Source organism: Cnephaeus nilssonii (genome assembly GCF_951640355.1).
Source record: "Cnephaeus nilssonii genome assembly, chromosome: 1".
NCBI classification, from domain to species: domain Eukaryota; kingdom Metazoa; phylum Chordata; class Mammalia; order Chiroptera; family Vespertilionidae; genus Cnephaeus; species Cnephaeus nilssonii.
The window spans coordinates 8,873,356-8,894,471 of NC_137072.1; the positions used below are offsets into that span (position 1 = coordinate 8,873,356).

The 21,116-nt window shown below is 33.7% G+C and overlaps 1 protein-coding gene across 2 annotated transcripts in view; it reads left to right on the plus strand.

Annotated features, from left to right (window-relative positions):
* The window catches only part of MDGA2 (MAM domain containing glycosylphosphatidylinositol anchor 2), a 981,798-nt gene extending 977,530 nt beyond the window's left edge, over positions 1-4,268 (plus strand). For both annotated transcript variants that reach the window (XM_079779348.1, XM_079779347.1), the window contains exons 16-17: positions 1,541-1,646; positions 3,974-4,268. In XM_079779348.1, coding sequence (XP_079635474.1) covers positions 1,541-1,646; positions 3,974-4,062 — 195 coding nt within the window. In that variant the 3' untranslated portion in view covers positions 4,063-4,268. The remainder of the gene's footprint in view (positions 1-1,540; positions 1,647-3,973) is intronic.
* The last annotated feature ends 16,848 nt before the right edge of the window (positions 4,269-21,116 follow it).

Below are 21,116 nucleotides of genomic sequence, written 5' to 3' on the forward strand. Positions count from 1 at the left end.
AAACCACTACAAATTTGCCTTTAAGAAGCCATACTAAGATACCCCCAAAGATAAAAGAGTAAAACAAAAATTTTGGTATTCATATAAATAGACTTTCACCCTAAATTGTTGCAATGAAAAAAGGCTAGAAATTGTATTAAAATGCACACAGAAACTTGATGTTAAAAATTGCTCTTTATGCCCTAACCCAGTGGTCGGCAAACTGCGGTTCGCAAGCCACATGCAGTTCACGAGCCGCGGTTGCTGCTCTGTTGACTAATGAGTTTGCTGACCACTGCCCTAGGGAAAAACACTTAAAAAACATTTTAATAATGTACTAATGTCTTTAACCTGAAGTCAAAACTTCTGGGTAAGGGTAATGCCTTATGCAGTGGTTGGCAAACTCATTAGTCAACAGAGCGGCAAACCATGGCTCGCAAGCCACATGTGGCTCACGAGCCACAGTTTGCTGACCACTGCTCAACCGGTTTGGCTCAGTGGATAGAGTGTTGGCTTGTGGACTGAAAGGTCCCAGGTTCGATTCCGGTCAAGGGCATGTACCTTGGTTGCGGGCACATGCCCAGTAGGGGATGTGCAGGAGGCAGCTGATTGATGTTTCTCTCTCATCGATGTCTCTAACTCTCTATCCCTCTCCCTTCCTTTCTGTAAAAATCAATAAAATATATTTAAAAAATAAAAAATAAAAAAATGCTCTTTATTAAGCTAATTATTCTCTGGAAAGACCAAAACAGATATTTTATTTTGACATGTAAAAATTTTTTCTAGGACGATAGTCACAAAATGCATAGGTTGGCTTTTAGTATCAAACAGATTAAAATGTTTAACTGGAAACAAAAAAATAATTAATAGGTTGTAGAGAAAATTTTGAGTTATGTTTCTATAAATAAAATAATTGCTATAATAATTTTCTAATTGTCCTTATATTGACATTGTACCCAGAATTTAGCAATAAAGGAAGGTTATTTTACTCCTCTATTCTTTCAACACCTGTATTAAGCCTCAGTGCAAACAACTGTTCTAGATTCTGGAAATCCAAAGGCCAGCTACTAGATATAATAAACCCTTGTTCTGGGCTTCAAAAAATATAATACTGTTGTAGAGAAACTAGAACAGATTCATTTATTGAAACATTTCTAAAGAAAAAAAAAACTGGTGTTATGTGTTACATAGAGAAATTTGGAGGGAATCTTTTTCAGAGAAATACTGCTCAAACAAAAATTTTTCCTTACCCCAGAAAATGAAAAGTAATAGGGTTTGTAGTAGGTGTTTTATTATATCATTCAACTAACTGTAGCATTGTTTTAAAACCAATGCAGAGATTTTGCTGTAAAAAAACAAAACAAAAAACTTATATTATGCAAGACATACCCCATTATGTTTTTTTTATTAAGATATTTTGGTTTGGGTAAGTAAGAATTTTGAAGACTATTGAGTGTAAAAGAGGTTTGGAATGTTGACAATTTTAAGTTTTGCTCATAAATTTCTCAATAGAAATTAAATTGAAGCTCTACATTTAGGTTTGTTTCATTCATATTTGCAGCTCATTTTTGAAGGTATTCGAGGTCCTGGCATAGAAGGTGACATTGCCATTGATGATGTATCAATTGCAGAAGGAGAATGTGCAAAACAAGACCTAACGACTAAGAGTAAGTATCTCTTTTTTAATTGGTTTGATGAGATGTTAAAGTAATGTAATATTAATATTACAAATTAATATATTCTAACCTAAACATTTATTTTTAGTTTGTTATTTAGAATTTCTTATATTTAAGAAGCTAAAATTTTGAGGATAACTTAAAAGCAAAGTATTAAATTTGGCTGTATGCTTGTTTAGCCTAAGAAAGAATATAGTTTTGATGTAGGTTTATGATTTTTAATTGGGATTTTAAAATATTTTTGTTGATATTATTAATTTCAGAGGTTTTCAACTTTTCTCAAAATATTTAGTTAATCTATATATTTATATTTATATATTCATACAGACATATATTTATACATATATTTATACAGACATACTGCTTTTTATTCCCCCAGTTTATGAAAATATTTCTTAGGTTTCATGTTTGTTAAACATTTTAACAAGTTTAATATTTTAAACAGTCTTAACAGGGTTTTCCCAAAAATGTATACACACTTTAACACCTGATAGCTCAATTTTGAAAATGAAATGTATTTTAATAAGCACTTCCTTTATAATTATTCAAAGAATGTATATACATTTTTGGAGGACACCCTATATTAAGTAATGGATTAGCCCTATTTTTTTAATATATTTTTATGGATTTCAGAGAGGAAGGGAGAGGGAGAGAGAGAGAGAAACATCAATGATGAGAGGGAATCAGTGATCGGCTGCCTCCTGTACACCTCCCACTGGGGACCAAGCCCACAACATGGGCATATGCCCCCAACCAGAACCGAACCCGGGACCCCTCAGTCCAAAGGCTGATGCTCTATCCACTGAGCCAAAGTGGCTAGGGCTAGCCCTATTCTTTTTTTTTTTCTGGTATAATTAATCTCCTTCTACCTGCACCACAATCAATTGTTTGGTAATTTGGTTTCAGGTTTACTCCGGTTTGAATATTATGGTTTAATGATGTCTTCAAATGTGATTTTTCACTACAAATCAATTTTTATATAAAAGAGGTATAAATAATGCAAAAAACATCAGAATTGTGTATTGAACTGCTTCTTAAAATCTTCATCTTCATGTTGTTCATTTAAAGTTGAGAAACCTCAAATCATTCCTATTACAAATTTTTTCAATTGAAAGATTTTCATAGGACCATCTGGAATCTTTACTTTTGTGATCACATAAAGAGATATCAGTGAAACTAAATTTATAAAAATAAATTCATCAATTATTCACATACAAAAAGAACATGAAAGTCAATTTTGTATTGTCTAGAGCAAATCAGAGTCTTTGTTAATTGAGTATAATTAATAAAAAATTATATCAGTCCAGTTGTTGAAAGTCATATTTGTACAGCTACCCAGTGATTGCTCTCTCATATGAACTCAAATGATTACATTTTTAAACATTGTAAAAAGACAGAAACTAAAATTGTATATAACAATGAGCCATTTTGCTCATAGATTTACCTTTTTGTCATTACACTTAGCATTTCAAGTAACACATTTATATATTTCACCCTGTGTCTGGCTAATTTTCCTTTAGCAAACTAATAGCTCAAATGAAGTAGGTTTGTCAAATGCACAGAAAAGCATGCTTTCTCCTCGAGGGACTGGGATTTCCTCTGGATTTCACAACATGAATCAGTGACAGTAACATATTAACCAAAGATAGTTGCTATATTACAAAGAAAATTTACATTTGATAACTTAATCACTGAAAAATATTATAAATTAAATTCAATAAGGTGAATTAAACTTTCCAAATGATGAAAGCAAGAGAACATAATTGACTTCTGAAATAAGTAAATTTGCAGTAGCTAATTTCAATACCCAGAACAATTCCTTCCTAGTTTTCATCAAGTGTAGTTTTTCTCTCTGTCTTTAAGCTTAAACATTTCTGAAAGCTTGGGGGGAGGGGGAGGAGGCGGGACGGGGGGAGGTAAGCTGACCATTTAGTTTTTCTGAGAATTTTCTATGTGTGCATGCTTTCATGTGGCTAGCAGAACTCAGGTTGAGTGTAGCCACAAACCTACACAATCAGTTTTTATACCATTTTATACCAATTTAAATCTGCAAATATGTTTATCCAGTGCCTAACCATATATATATATATATATATATATATATATATATATATATATATATATTAAAATGATAGCCTTTTCACTTGTCTTGTAAATGAAGCTGATAAATAAAACCAAAAAGAAAAAGTAAAGTTTTCCAAAATTGTTTTCATATACAAAAAAATGTTTCATTAGTTCACCAAAGTGGAGTTGGTTGTTGCATGGAATACTTATTTTTTGTTTGGTTGTTTCTTGGCACTTGTTTTCCTTGTCTTCAGATTCCGTTGATGGTGCTGTTGGAATTTTAGTACATGTATGGCTTTTTCCCGTTATTGTCCTCATCTCTATCCTGAGTCCTCGAAGGTGACCTTCCCCTGGCAGAGGCTATAAAGGATTCACCAGGCACTGGCATGAAGAGTCTTTGTAAACGGACATTGAAAAACAAACTACCAAAGATTCCTCCACTGACTACTGACTCAAAAACAGAATAATAAAAACAAATTTTTTAAGCACTGGGGATAAAAAGATGTCATGGAAGTATAAGTTATTCCAAACTGCGTATACAAGATAGTGTTGACATGCGTAGAGAAGAGACCTTCAGGTGCTTTTGTGGCTAAAACGATTACAGTGTCATCTGGTCATCTGGTTGAACTCTGGGGGGAAAAAAAGAGCTATAGAAATTCTTGTCAAAGCACAAAGTCTTGGCTGGTTTTGTTTCAAATGAATAGTTTGCTTGTTACCATGGAAACATAATGGCCTGCCAACAAAAACCTCACTGTAAACAGGGTACGTGAAGAGCTGGCATTTATTTTCCTTTGGAAAAGCTTTTACGTAGAGAATTCAATAAATGTAGGCCCTTTTACCTTTGGTTGTTACCCTTCCTTGAAAAGAACCTGAACTCAGAATTATTTAAAACATTCATCCTCCCCACCTGCCCCCATCCTACCTTTATAATTTGTGTTTGTTTTCCTCCCATGGCTAAGCTAGATAACTGTATGCTGTCTCTTTTTGCATGCACTGCTATCCAGGATAGTCAACCTGGGCTTACATAACACACAGGCTTATCGGAGTGTGCTCGCGGCCACTTGAACACCCAAACTGTCATCTGTTCCAGTGAAGAAACCAAACCACCATCTTTTATAAATTGCCATGGAAACTAAGTGCCTTCAATGAAACAAGCCTGAATAATTTCCAGCTCAGAAGCTTGCACTGCTAAGAGTGGTTTGTGTAAAACTATTTTATAAACAAACTGCAGAGCCTACACGTGCAAATTACAGGCAAGACCACAAAGCCGCTTCTGAAGAAGAAAGGACCCAAGCTGCTGCCTAAGCCCAAGCAGAGGAGACATTTGTTTGACCAGACAGCCATGGCCTTTCAGCTTATTGTCCATTAGAAAGGAACGTCCACTGAGACCAGACAAGGGAGCAACTTTTTTTCTTCCAGGTCATTAAATGGGTCAACCAGAGCAAAAGGTTAAGATAATACTCAGCGCAAGAGTGATTTTTTTACTCTAACCTCCATTTGAAGTGAAATTGGCCCTAGCTTTAGAGGGAACAAGGAAATGTTTGTGATTTCAGTGCATACAAACTCTACAGCGGAACTGGGCCTGAAAAATCTGGCTTTATTCTAAACACTGAGGGTAACATGCCTCTGCCCTTAAGTCAGACTCTGTGCAAATTGTGAAATATTATTTTATTATTTTACAAAGATTAAAAAACACTTTTACAGAAAAAAAAAACAAAAACCTGTAAAAATGATTTTGAGCTACCTGAGGATAAATCATACCTTTAACCAGCCAGTTTTCCAATGCATTGTAAATTTCACTTAAACCTGTTGGTTATGAAAATTTGAAGATCTCTTTCCTTAAATTATCTCAGCTTTTAACTTCATTTAAGACTTTTGTCTAAAGAAGAATATTATTATTATTATTATTATTATTATTATTATTATTATGTTCTATCAACACCCCAGGATTTAAAAAACTGGTTATGCAAGTAATTGGGATATAAGCATTAAATTATAACATTTGCAAATATTAATATAAAAAGCACAACAAAATGTAGTGGGGACATGACACAGCTTGATTTTTTTTTTAAGTCTATAGAAATGTTTGTGCAAATTCAGTAATTCACCTTAAAAGATAACTTTACAGCTATGTTCAATAAAGCCTCTTTCCAGGTAAGGTATGAAAAGCAGTATGTGTGTTTGTTGAGCAATGTTCACTTATCACCAAAATGAGAATAGCTATACAATTTATCTGTTATGTCACCATGGGATAAACCTTCAGTGCTTCATGTACCTTAATATTGACAGGAAGAAATTTTAATAGGAACTCCTTGATGCACTCTCCCACTTTTGTCATACATGTAAAAAAAAGTCAAATCTTTGAAAGTAAAACATGAAACAAATATGAACTTGGAATTTAAAGTGTATTTTCATAGTTAAAGAGGGGACTAGTTTGAAAATCTAAGTAGTGATAGAATTGAGCTAAGCCAAATCCTTTAAATTAAAATGGATAAACAAAAAATGAATTTCAGACTTATTGGAACAAATCAGGCATATCGTTGTGTTGTTGTTTTCTCAAGATTACAGTCACGCCAAAGAGATAAATAATATTTGAGGCACTTAGCTTAATGTATACTAAATTTTCCTTCATTTTGCCTTCCATTTTGAGTGGCAACTGTCTTCTTTTCTCCATTATCCCGTACTAGTAGACCACCTTTTTTATTGATTTTCTGCTCATTCATTGCTGGTAACATCAATAAAAAGATTTTAGATCTAAACAGAGGCTTAACTCATTGCTGCCTTCTTTCCTTAAACTTTTATTTGAGTGAGGATTTTACAAAAAAAAACTAAACAAAAACATACATGCAAAATATTTGGATATACATATGTCATTTTCAGGAAAAAAAGTCTCTTTTTCTCCTAAGTAAACCTACACAAAGAAATAGCTGTAACTGAAAGTTTCAATCCTACTATTAAACATTAATAAGGTATTAACACTTTATTACCTTCACACTGTAAAAATACACAAGGCTTCAGAAGTTCATGAGAACTGGCTGGTACTTCAAAATTAATTCTGATTAAATTTTTAAGAAATTGCTGATGAGTGCCAAGAACAAAGGGCAATCAGAATTGCAAAGCAATCATATTTATTGATAAGGTAACAAAGTATATATCTCAAGTGGGTTCTGGATCATTTATGTAAACCAATAAACAGAATTAGAATCAATGTTTTTCACTCCAGATCAAATGTTTCATTGCTTTAATTGAAAGACAATGGATAAAATGCAGAAATTTTTTAATCGGGATAAGTGAAATAAATGTAAATTGTGTTAAGTAGTCTCTCTTCTTTAATATTAGTGATAATAATGACAATTTACCTATTTACCAACTGCCTTCCTTTTCCTAATATTTTTGTGTTTATTATAAGTTGAACTTACTAACATATCCCCCCTTTTCTTTTTTATAACATATTTTAAGCGTGATGGATGTCAATCTCTTTTCTTCTTTTACAGGAAGGCATCAGGCAGTGGAGATTTTAATTTCCAGGAGAAAGATTATCCTACGTAATCTCCTACTGCCAGTAATTGATCCTTGATTAATTAGGAACATTACTTTGTTTCATCATTTCAAAGACACTTGCTTCTCCACATTTTAACGTCTCTGCAATTGGCCTATTTGAATTACTATTGGTGGCATTTCTATGTAGTGATATATAAAATTATACTGCATCCAAAAACTGATGACATTTAGATATCAAAATTCACTAAAGTTTTCAGAAGTCCCAAATCATGCCCAATATTATTATTTTTCATTAGTAATAGTGGCCCCATTTTTGTAGAATTTATATTAAATACTCATTGTGCATTATTCAAAAATAACATAACTTTTATTTTGTGCTTTACAATCTGAGTCTTCTCTTATATTCTTATATTCAATATATATATTGAATATAAGAATATGTATTCCTATTTTTTATGTTTTCTGCTACATATTTTTTAGCTCCATCACGAATTATAATATGCTGTGTAACCCTGGTTTAAAATGTTTTTTTTTTCAGTTTCATGTGCTTAAATTTTCTTTGAGACTTGAAAGATCCATGGTATAGCACAATACCATGAAATAGGCTAAACTAATGGTATTTCACATACATCACAGAATTGACTTTGCATGGCAATAAAGTATGATAACCATGATAATCAGAATCACAAAACTGCTAGTCACTTATATCATGTTATAGATAGTACAAATAATCTCATTCATTACTTTCATATTTTAAAATATGACAAAATATGAGTGACAACTGTACTAACTTTTCACCAAACATGCATTTTTATTTTAAAGACTATAATAAACTTATTTGTCAAAATGTGTAATTTGAGAACAATTAATTTAGTTCGGTACTTGAAATTGTATGAAATGGGCTATGGTATTTTTCTTGCTCTTTTTTTTTTTTTTTCAGTGATTTGAAAGATGGTGACAGGCTAATCTGATTTTAGTAAGTTATTTCAAAGGATTCTTTTGAATTCATGTTCTTTATCAAGAAACTCTTTTGTGTTTTTTTGTTTTGTTTTGTTTTGTTTTTTTAATGTGCCTTTCGACTATCAGGGCCTTTCAAGAGACATGTAAACTGGAAAAAATTTACTCTCAATTCATTTTTTTCTTGGTTGATGACTACTTACTAATTGCTCGTCTGTGTCTCAACAAAGCAGAAGGTATACTCTTCTTGCAACTGGGTAGTTGATGTCAATGAGGAGTTATTACATTTTCTGTGAAAACAATAAAGTCATAGGGTTCAATCCCAAGCTATTTTCCTTCCTACAATGTTCCCTTTGTAGCTAACTAGTTTAATTAGTTTTCTTAGTGCTTATTTTTAAAAAACAATGTCTCTGGCATTTTCTACTTCAACTTAGGAGAAAAGCTACCACAGACTGATCAGACCTTTTTTCAAATCTGATATAAAAAGTTCTTTCCTGAGTATACATAATATTTATAAATAAGTATGTATGTTATTACATAGAAAATGTAAGACTTAAAGACTTGAAATTTTAATGTGAAATATGTCAATTCAGAATCAATCCATTATATATTTATGTCTGCTTAGAAACAGAAGTGAAAGTTAAGAAGAAATAAATAATCCATATATTTGTAAATGGACTACTTAATTGAAATTATTAATATAAAACTGAATAAATTATGAGTGGTGATTACACTACCCTGAACCCACATTGAGTATATTAAAAACAAAGAATTGGAATTCAAAATTTTGTATAGGGCAGAGGTTAAACTCTGTGTAGAAAATGAAATAGTTTTCTCAAGGAAATATTTATAACTGATTGAATTTAATTTCAATTGTACTAATTTCCATGAGTTGAGCTACAATGTATTCTTAGTTTTCAATGAAATTATGGCAAATTCTATGAACTAGGGGTTAGCTCATTAGTTTCAGTTTGTTTTCCTATAGCTCTTAATTGTTGTCCTGGATTTCCAGGATATTTTTATTTCTTGAGTCTCATCAGTATATTTAAGTGTATAAATTTAATCAAATATACATTGTATTAAATTTATATTGAATATTAGATACATTTCAGATCTCAAAGTTTAGATTTAACTTACTTTTCCTTTGATATTTTCCTTCGACTAAATAGTTTCAGATAGTTGTATTTTTTTTTCCCCTTGGATTTTCTTTCAATAAATAAAATTATGTTAAATACTCTATTAGTGTTTGGGGGAAATTTCTGCTGTCAATAAGAACTTAAGATAGAAATAGAAAGATATATAAATGGCAATTATATTTGAAAATTAAAATTCATCATTTCTCTCACTATTAAAAAGCTTTATAGACTGAACACTGCAGTGAAACACAATTAGCCCATTAAAGATATTTGTTGACTTTTACATCCTTTGTGAGGGATCATTTATAAGATTGTATTAAACAAGTAGGCACTATAAAATTTCTGAATGAACTGTGCTTTAAGAATTATGGCTTAATGTAATATATCTGGTCTTCTACTAGTATATGATATGTGAAATAATTGACTGCAGGTTAAGAACTCCAATGTTATTGAGGATGATAGTTTTAATCACATATTTCATGGGGGCACTAGGCCAAATGTGGGTTTTCTGAAGGAAACAAGTAATACTACTTGACAATGATTTGAGTGAAGCAATGTATAAATGGAATCCTGAAAACTATCTTGCTTAGCATTGTTTTCTTAGTTTTCTCTTGATCTTTGGTTTTATATCTCTAAACATATCCACAAAATTGTGAAAATGCAAATACAATCAACATTAACAGACCTATTAACCATGTTTAAAAGTCAGCTCAGCTGCTCCCTAGACTACATGTTAAATTACTGTTTATTCTCCATAAGCTGTTTAGTTTGATAGTAAAATTAAAGACATTACCAATACTTGATTTCCTGCAGTACTTATATTTCTTTAAAGTATCCTTGTTGCTTTAAAAAAAAATGATTTTAGAGAGAGAGGAAGGGAGAAGGATAGAGAGATAGAAACATGGATGAGAGAGAATCATCCATTGGCTGCATCCTGCATGCCCTCTACTGGGGATTGAGCCTGAAACCTGGGCATGTCTCTTCATGGTGAATCAAGCCAGAGACCTCTTGGTTCATTGGTCAATGCTCAACCACTAAGCCACACCACTGGCAGGGCAATGGTGTTGCCTTTAGTTGTCTGCTTATCTGCTTCCCAGATGAAATCATAGCCTTCTCCATGGCAAGGACTATGACTTTTTACAAGTTTAAGAACTTTCAATTTACCTAGATTCTACAGAGATTATTGAATTAATGACTGCTAAATTAATCCATGACTTAGAGCTATAATTAGAACAGACTTATTCAATGAACCTAGGCAATAAGCAGCAATGTCACCTTTCAGTTATAACGCCAATGAAATTTCATGGACAGAAGATACCTCCTATGTACTGAAAAAAAAAAAAAAATGAAGAGTCAATGCAACTGAAACATCAGTTTAAGTATTTGCAACCTAACTTTCCAGCTTAACAGAAAATTACATTTCTTATTAAAAGGGAAAATGTTGTTAATGTTTTTGCAAACAATCCTTATATGATTAAACTAAGGAAAACAAGACTAATTCTGCATGTTTTGTGTTAGATGGCATCATTATATATGAGAATAATACTACATAAAATATGCTTAATTTTACAATAGAGAGGTCATATGAGGTGTAGCTAAATTCAAAGACTTAACTCTTTTCTAGAGTTTGTTGCAGTAGATATTTCTTGGGATCCTATCATTAACTACACATGAAGTATATTTAAACATGCAATTATTTTCAAGTTGTATAATAATTTGATTTACATACACCAAAATTGTAACAATGATTAACAAGGGAAAGTTCTATTTTTCTTCCCTTCATTTGCTAAAGTTTTTGATAGAGAAAAAGTATTCTTGTAAAATAAATGTTATTAAAATAAAATACATTATACAAATAATAAGATACTTATTTAGTTCTGGGTAATATTTTAGATAGCAAAATTAGATTCTTACACATAACAAAATGATGTGAAACAAATTAATTTTCAAAATTAGAAACAGTGTTGATTAGAAAGGACTATCTATTTTTATTATTTTATTTTGTTTCTGCTTTGAATTTCATGTTTTAGCTTCCAAAATTAACACAATTCAACAGGCCAATGAGCCCAAAATAAGAGATTGTATAGTGCTAGTATGTAGCAACCCCACAAAAATTAACTTAGAAGTAAATTAGCATAAGTAATACAGTGTCTGTTATAATTTTTTAATAAAATAAACATGCATCTTTCCTTTTTCATTGATCTAGTCTTCTACAATATCATGTACAAGCCTGGTATTTTGCGTATATGCAAATGGTCTTCCCAATGCAGGAGTATCTGAGGGTGTTGGAAGCAGATGCGTTCTGAATCTACATCCCACATTGGGGCCTGCGATTCCTCACTCCGCAGTTCAATCCTTCATGCTTATGTTGCTTTGTCCATTTAGCCTTCTTTTAAGCTATAAATAAATATGCCCACAAGGGAAACATATTAGCCATAATATTTGGGGTCAACATTTGATCAGTTCACAGTCTTCCAATATCTAACAAAATAGACTGAGGAATCACTGGACCTATTGGAAGGGGCTTAGGAACAGGAGGAGAATGCAAAGAGGAGAGGTGTGGTATTTCAAGGACTACATTCATTTCACAATTTTCCTGAGGACAATTTCAGAGTACATAGTCAGTACATAAAGCAAAGATAGGAGAAGAAAAATGTCAGGCTGCCAGATGCATGCAAAGGCTCAAAGAGAAAAATAATAGAGCTTCCTAAATAAAAACATAAATGATAATGAGGTCGTCTCTGAGGCTGGGGGAGGGGGGGCCAGGCGGGGGGGGGGGGGAGAGGAAATGGGATTCAATATGGATAATGTATTTAAAATGAAAATAATCAAACTAGAGTGTTCACATTAGGAGAAAAGGGAGAAAAAGAAAATTATATAACCAGATGTATTTTTTTAGAGACACATAACCTAAAAAATGAAAATAAAATGTCCAGATCAAGTGAGTTTGAAGAACTGCAATGAACATTTATACATATATTTTAACATGTGTTCCTCTTGCTTTCTCTTCTATCCTTTGCAGCGACTGTGGTTGCCTGGCTTCTCTGTTCACTTTCTCCTTCTGGGTTATGTAGATTCACTGATGTAGGTTAACCTAGAGTAAATGTTCCTTTGAGATATACTTCAGCACACAAGTTCCTGTTTCAGACTGCCTCTGTTCACATGCTTTCTATCACATTTTCTCTTTAGATCAATTTAGTCAACTTAGTTAAGGTGCCTAACGCAGTTTCCTTTAAAACAGGGTTAATTGCAACAGTAAAAATATGGTGTATTTCACAGAATTTCCAGGAGGCTCAAATGAAAAAGACTATGTAAAACACTTATTTTCCTAGAGCACAGCAAGCATTAGTGAGCACTAACTTCTTATTGATATGCTTGCTATTCTTCAAGAAAGAACAGTAGAGAATCTTAATATCTATTACACTGCATTGTGCCACATTTGTAAATTAGCATTTTCAAATTATTTCCACTTTCTCTAATAAGCTGCTTCAAACCCATGCATATGCACATTCATACTAGTACATTCCATTAATAATGGCATATATAGTAATTATTTATTATATTCAAATTGCCTTCACACATATCACTTCATCTGTTCTAACCCACAATGATTGGTGACTTTCCCATGGCACATGTGAATCTAGGTGTTACTGGCGACATTGTGTCCTTTTCCCATCACCCTGCCTCTAACAGCATGTAGACGGGCACCTTTTCACAGCGTGACCCAGGACTGAAAAGAACAGTGCTTAATAAGCAATGTCTTTTTATTTCATTATCCAGTGAACTTCTGTACTGTATCAAATATAAAACAACACTGTTTCACATACTACTAAAAAGAAAAAACGTATTTTACTATAATTGCAAGATACCATCAGTTATAACAGGCAATGCTATCCCAGAGATGTTAAGTTGTGGAAAAAAATGGATCTTAAAATTAATTAAATGTAACGTCATTTAAAATTATACTAGATATTTCATGCACACTTCATAGGGAAGCTGCTTCATGTATTATGATGCAGTTGGATTTTGACTTTAATGAACATTAAAATCTTCTAGAGTGGTTGTTAAAAACACAGTTTCCTGAGGTTTTTAGTCGACAGACCTGGGGGGAACCGAGAAGACATGTATTTTTAAATGAAACCCTTAAATTATTTTACTTGTAATAAACATTGGTATAGTGGAAAGAATGTAAGTTCCAATCCTAATTTATACCACTAGTACCTGTGTGACCTTGAACTGATGATTTAAAGTCCCTATGTCCAGTGCTCCTGCAGACATCTCAGTGAGGTCTGGCATCAGAGTTCCAGAGTTCAGTGCTACACAATCTCCCTCAGTTCCCTTATCTGTAAAAGGGGGTATTGTATTATTAAATTTCGAAGCTAACATATGTGCAAAACTTAGAACATTATTGACATACTAGAGGCCTGGTGCACAAATTCATACATGGGTGGGGTCCCTCAGCCTGGCCTACAATCAGGCCAAGGGAAGGTGACTGCAGGTGGTTGGCCAGCCATGGGAGGTTGGCTGTGGGAGTGCACTGACCACCAGGGAGGAAGTTCCTGCATTAAGCATCTTCCCCCTGGTGGTCAGTGCACATCATAGCTACTGGCCAGTTGTCCGGTCGTAACAGTCACTTAGGCTGTTATATATATAGATGACAAGCATTGCATAAGTCTTTGCTCACCTATAAAAGTGGATGGTAATAATACTACCCACCTCATAAAGCCATGATTATGGAGCAGTGCATATCAAGTATCTGGTAAAGAGAGAAGTGTTTGTTTGTTGTTTCTTTAATATTGATTTAATAAGGTAACATCTTTCACAATAAGTTCTTTAATAACTCATCTCAATGCTAACTCATTTCCTTTTCCTTATTTTGCCTTGAAGATAGACAAGAAAGAATTTTCTATAATTTTTAATGATTTTATTTATCTGACATGAAAAACATTAGCCCCCAAATGAAGTAAACCCCCTGGAATTACTTAAAAAATAAATTATTTTTTTAATTTTAGGATATAAAAAATTTATACATATATTTATAAAATATTTTTTATTTTAGGTTATAAAAATAAGTTCAAAAAATTAGACACTTTTTAGTGAATGGACACAAGTTTGGCATTCTTCAAAAGTTATCGTTGAGATTTACATATGTATTTACATTCTAGACAGAAGTCCTGCTCATTTTTTTAAATTAAGCTTTTACTTTTAGATAATTATAGATTCGCATGCAGTGCAAGAGAATATGGAGACATCCTGTGTACACTTTACCCAGTTTCCCCCAGTGATAACATCTATACTTGTGTGTGTATGTGTATTTAGTTCTATGTATTTTGGTTACATCTGTTGGTTCATATATCTACCACCATAGTAAAGACACAGTTCAATCTCCACAAGAACCCCTTTCGTGTTGCCTTTTTATAACCACAGCCACTTCTCTCCTGCTTTCCCTCCTCCAACCCATCCTATACTCCTGGCAACAACTAATCTGTTCTCCATTTCTTTAGTTTTGTCATTTCAAGAATGTTATATAAACACTACCATACAACTATGTAAGTTTTGGGTATTGACTTTCTGCACTCAGCATAATTTCCTGGAGATACACTGAGTGGCCAGATTATTATAATCTCTGAACGCATAATAATCTGGCCACTCAGTGTGTGTGTGTGTGTGTGTGTGTGTGTGTGTGTGTGTGTATTAGAGGCCGGGTGCATGAATTCGTGCATGGGTGGGGTCCGGCCAGCCTGGCCAGGAGGAGGGGACATGGGCAGTTGGCCGGCCTGCCTGCTGGTCGAACTCCTGGTCGAGGGGACAATTTGCATATTAGCCTTTTATTATATAGGATATACACTGAGTGGCCAGATTATTATGGGTTCAGAGATCATAATAATCTGACCACTCAGTGTATATCCAAGTTGTAACATGTATCAGTAGTTTGTAACATTTTGGGGGGAGAATAATATTGTGCTGTATGGATGCATTACAGTTTGTGTGTCCATACACCCATGGAAGGACATCTGGGTTGTTTGCAGTGTGAGGCTATTGAAGATAAAGCCACTATAAACATTCATGTACACATTGTGGTGTGCAAGTAAGTTTCATTCCCATAAATGTTCAGGAGTGCAATTACTGGGTGGTGAGGTAATGTATGTTTAGTTTTATAAGAAAATGACAAGTTGTATTCCAGAGTGGGTGTACCATTCCACATTTCCTCCAGCATTGTATGAGTGATCTAATTTCTATGCATGGTCACCAACATATAGTGTCATCACTACTATTTTTATTCAAATATTCTGATAAGTGTGTAGTGATTTCTCATTGTGGTTTTGCATTTTCCTATTAGCTAATGAAGTTTACAATCTGAATATCCTCTTCTGTGAAATGTCTAGCAATGTCTTTTTCTGTTTTCTAATTTAAATTTTTTTACTGTTGAGTTTTGAGAGCTCTTTTTATATTCTATACATGACATTTGGATGATATGTGGCTTTTAAGTAGTTTCTCCATGTCTATACCTTGTCATGTCATCTTCTTCCTATATATTTTGTAAAGCAAAAGGTTTCCATTTTGGTGAGGTACAATTTATTATTTTATTTTTATGGGGGTATTGCACTTGCAGTGTCAAGTCTAAAAACTTGCTGTCTAGCCCCAGGTAATAAAGATTTGCTCTCTGTTGTTCCTTTAAAAACAATATTGTCCTTATCTGAAGATGGAAAATTGGACAAATTTTAAGTCCTGTTATGTTAGTTATATGTATTTTAGTTAAAAAATATTTACATTTTATCATAGCAATGATAGGTGCAAAATAAATAAATGGAACTAACAATTTAGATATTTTAGATATTAAATCTAAATTTAGAACAGTCCATTTAATATTAGTTATATGATATGGTATGACCACTCTATAAAAACTTTCATGTAAGGATAAAGTTGCCTTTCTTCATCCTAAAACATGCCCAAAGAATACTTCTTTTAAATTTTCAAATTATTCTTTAATGCTACTTGCAGGAATTGTATCATGGAAAATCAGACAGCCATGCAAATAATCATGTATTCGAATATCATAGCGGTTTATAATGGTGAAAAAATTGGACACAATCTAAATGTCCAATGGAAGGATTGAATAAAGCATATTTGTGCTCTTTCCATTATCTACTCCAGCTTTGATGCTGCAAACACAGCCTGACGACTGCCGATGGCATGAGGGATTTCATCAGAAGCCAGGCCTACCCATGCACTCTAGTTCAAAAGAGCCAGACATTAACACAACCCCAGCCAGCCCCCTTATTGCTCTGCACTGGCAGCCTTTAATCAGTGCATAAAGCCCCAGCTTTCTCACCAGAGAAGACTGTGATGCCTCTTCTACAAACAGTAAGACCAAGTTCATTATCCATAGTGGTCCTTAGATCAAGAGAGATTTGTTATTCAAGCCTTTTCTTCCTTTTATCACTTCCTCGTATCCCTACTAGAATTTCCTGGAATTGCCTTCCAGAAAAATCATTGCACTGAAACTTTGTCTCAAAGAACTACTTCTAAGAAACCAAATATGACAGTGGTTTATTTATGCAAGAGAGAATGAAGACTCTCTTTCATAAACGGGCTCAAACGTCATGCAACATATAAACATGTCTACTGTATATTGTTAGGTTCAAAATATACATAGCATTACATGTAGTATGATATATTTATAAAAATATGTATAATTCTTCCCATCTGAAAGGTATGATTTAGAAAAGTTTCATTTTCTATTTTATTTCTGGATTCTGAATTTTTTGAGACTAAACATATATTAATTTTGTAGTCTGAAAAAAACATTCTTGAGACTAGAAAAGGAAGAAGAGGTTCAGGGTATAGAAAATTAAACTTTTTCTTTGTTGTTCAAAGGCTAATTTTTTTCTAGATTTTGCTGGCCTGGAAAGTATAGCTTTAGGCATTCTACATGAAGACAGAGGCAGTGAGGAGAGCCACTATGTATGCCTGGTGAGGTCTTAGAGATGTGCAGGGCGGGAAAGCAGGATAATTATCAAAGGCAGAACCGTACTTGCTGTGCGTTGCCAGAGGCAGTAAGGTAAGAGTATAGAGTCAAAATACACTCTACTTAATGAGGCAAACTTTAGATTGGAAATATTTCATTGAAAACAGGGAAAATCTTGTTTGTAAGTTAATGAAAATGATAATATGAGCACTAATTGTGAATAATAATGAAGTGTTTCCATTGCCAGGAGAAATATGCAGAATTTCTGTTTTACAATATAATGTACATGTTCCTCAAGACTATTTTTTCACTTTAATCTTTTCCCTCCTGCACACTAATTTTTGTTCTCAACTAGAGCCTCTCAACTGTATTTATTTGTTCCGGAAAATGGTACACTGTATGTGAAAGTAATCTCCATCACAATGAGTGCATTTCTTTTTGTCTTTCTGGCCTAGTTAGCTCTGTTGATTTAGGCCTGTGCTAACGAAGCCAGTCCCAGAGATTCAAACCTCATCCTAATTAGCTGAGCTTAGAGAGATAAACTCCATGGACACACATACATAATCTCAGCCAGACATCTGACCAATGCTTGTTATTGGTCAGCATAAGACTGTGATTATGTGGCTAAATTAATGGTTTTCATTATGGCTATTGGATAAAAATTTCAAAACCTTGTTTTACATTGGTGCTGTTAATAATAATGCTGTTCCTCCAATATTGCTTATGTCTAGACTGGCACCAACAGTCATTATAATACAAGCCAGAAATCCACCTTGATACCTCCCCATTCTTCTCCCTTATAGCCAATCCATCACTACTTGATTTTTTGGCTCCTGGGTATATTTTGAATCTCTGGTGTCACTACCATAGACAGAGTTACCAGAGGATAAAGGTAACACAAGCATTTGCCTCTCAATGTAGACTTCTATTTCTGATACTACCACTCAGTCATTCTTCACCTTTTAGCTTATATGATTATCTTAAAATATAAATATAAGTTCACTCTCCTTCTTAAAGCCTTTTAATGGCTTCCCACTGCTTTCCAAATAAAAGTTGAATTCCTGCCCTAGCCGGTTTGGCTCAGTGGATAGAGCGTCGGCCTGCGGACTGAAGTGTCCCAGGTTCGATTCCAGCCAAGGGCACATGCCCAGGTTGCAGGCTTGATCCTCAGTAGTGGGTGTGCAGAAAGCAGCCAATCAATGATTCTCTCTCATCATTGATGTTTCTATCTCTCACTATCCCTTCCTCTCTGAAATCAATAAAAATATATATATATTAAAAAAATAGTTTTTTAAAAAAGTTGAATTCCTTAAAGTGGCATAAAAAACTTGCCTGATCTGGCTTCTCACCCACCAGCCTCATCTCTTTGTTTGCTGGATACTCATCCACCACATTACCAATCATGTTACCTAACCTATAGTGTGCACTCAGCACGGAGCTTTCTTCAGTTTCTCCAATGCTGCCTCCATAGCATGACCGGTGTGTCTGCTTTTCTGTGTCTCCAATAACCAATACCCTCTTTCCCCGTTTTTCCCAGTTCATTCCAGATCTCAGTTTGTACAGGTCTTCCTCTGGGAATCCTTTCTTCACTATTTATACTAAATCAGTTTCTTCTATTATATATTCCCTCTATTTTCTTTTAGAGCATTTCTCAAATGTTTATTGAATATTTCTTTATTATTATTCTGAGTTTCCCTCACTGCACTGTAAGTTCTATGAAGTCAGAGAAAATAGGCTCATTTTGCTAACCATTTTTTTTTATTCAGAGTAGGTAGTCAGATATTTGTTAGGCAAAATTGAATGACTGTATATCCTCCACTTTGATCTTTTGGATGCCAAGTCCAAAGATCTTCCCAAAATTTGCTCCCTTTGGCCACCTTATTATTTTTTATAATGTTCATCATATTTTTTGAAATTTCAAAATTACCAACTTTTTTACTACCAATGTTGGTATATGTTTTCATGTTTGCTGGCTTTTCCTGATTATTTTGGATACTATCTACTGCCTGCATGCCACCTATTCTTTCTTCCATCTTTAACTATAAATATTTTCCCACAGTCTATTTTAATTAGTCCCATCCCTTCCACTGTCAGAATAATCTTTCAATGGATGATGTCCAAATTGACCTTATTCTTCAGGCCTGTATCTTTTATTAGTTGCTTTATCCGTTTTGTTTTGTTTTTAAATTAAATGTATTGTGGTGACATTGGTTAATAAGAAGATACATGTTTCCAGTGTACAACTCTATAAAACATGATCTGTATGTTGCATTCTGTGCCCATTTCCCAGTCAAATCTTCTTCTGTCACCATATATTTGACCCCCTTTATCCTTTATTACCTTCCACCCTCCTTCCCTCAGTAACCACCATACTGCTGCTTGTGTCTATGAGCTTTGTTTGTTGTTGCTTTTTGTTTGTTCATTTGTTGTTTTCAGTTTTACATCTCATATCTGAGGGAATTTATATGGTTCTTGACTTTTTCTTTCTGGCTTATTTCACTTAGCATGATAGTCTCAAGATGTAGCTATGTTGTTGCAATTGGCAGTATTTCACCATATCTTATGGCTGAGTACTATTCCTTTGCATATATGTACCACTTCTTCTTTATGCAATCATCTAGCAAGGGACACTTCAGTTGTGTCCATGTCTTGGCCATGATGATTAATGCTGCAATGAACATAGGGGTGCATATATCTTTGCGAATAAATGTTTTCAAATTTGGGGGGTAGATAAGAAGAAGAATGATTGCTGGCTACTTTGATAATTCCATTCTTAATTTTTTGAGGAGCTGCCATAGGGTTTTCCATAGCAGCTGCTACTGAAAGAGAGAAATTGCCAGCCAGGCCTGCATCTTTTAGATAGATTGGAGATTTATGCTGAGTACTACTCTCTATTGTCCAAATAAGTCATTGATTTCCTCTTAATCACTGAAAATCAAATTCTTCTGAACTCTGAAATTCTTCTCCTGCGTTCTCTATTTCATTAATTTGGCCACCAACGTGCTACCATTTTTCTAGTGAACTATTTTCAGCGATGTTCAAAAGATGTAGAATCATCATTGCCTCCATATCCTTTGTGTCCTAATTTTAATCAGTACTGCCTCCTCACTTCTGTCATTTTTAACCCCTTTTAAACTCCATCCTGCTTTCACAGAAAATGATTTAAATTGTCTTTTGTCTAGACAGAGACTTGGTCTTTCTAAATATATTCCCACTCCTTTATAAGACTGTGGATTGTCAATACATCAGTGCCCAACTCAGGGATTCTTAATGTCTACTTTTTACACACTCATTGAGGTACAAATGTCTAAGTGTGAACCCAAAAAATTTCTTAAATGTTTCTATAATGTAGTTTGCCAGATCACTGCAATTGCAAATTTACTGAAAAGAATACCTTTCCTAGAACATATTCAGCCTTTTTCAATTCTTTGAGACTTATGTGACTATTCCACTTGATTGGAGTGACTTCTAGGTTATGATCTTGGTGGAGAGGCAGGAGAAGTTCTATCCATTTTGAACATTCATGTCAAATGATAATTTTTGTACTTGATACCCTTCTTGACATTCTTAACACCTTGGGCACCTGTTTTATGAAATAGAGATATTGCTTTATATCATAACTATTGTGTCCTTGTCTTGTTTCCTTAATTAAGACTGTAAGCTCCTTAAGAGCAGGCATTATTTCTTATTAATTTTACGTTCCCTGCTATGTCAGTTTCAGGAATTGGCATATATTAGGTGCTCAATTAATATTTGTTGAATTAAACTAAATATGTAGGAAACCAAACTAATAAAAATGTATTTACATAGAAAAATATTAAGAAATCACTGAAA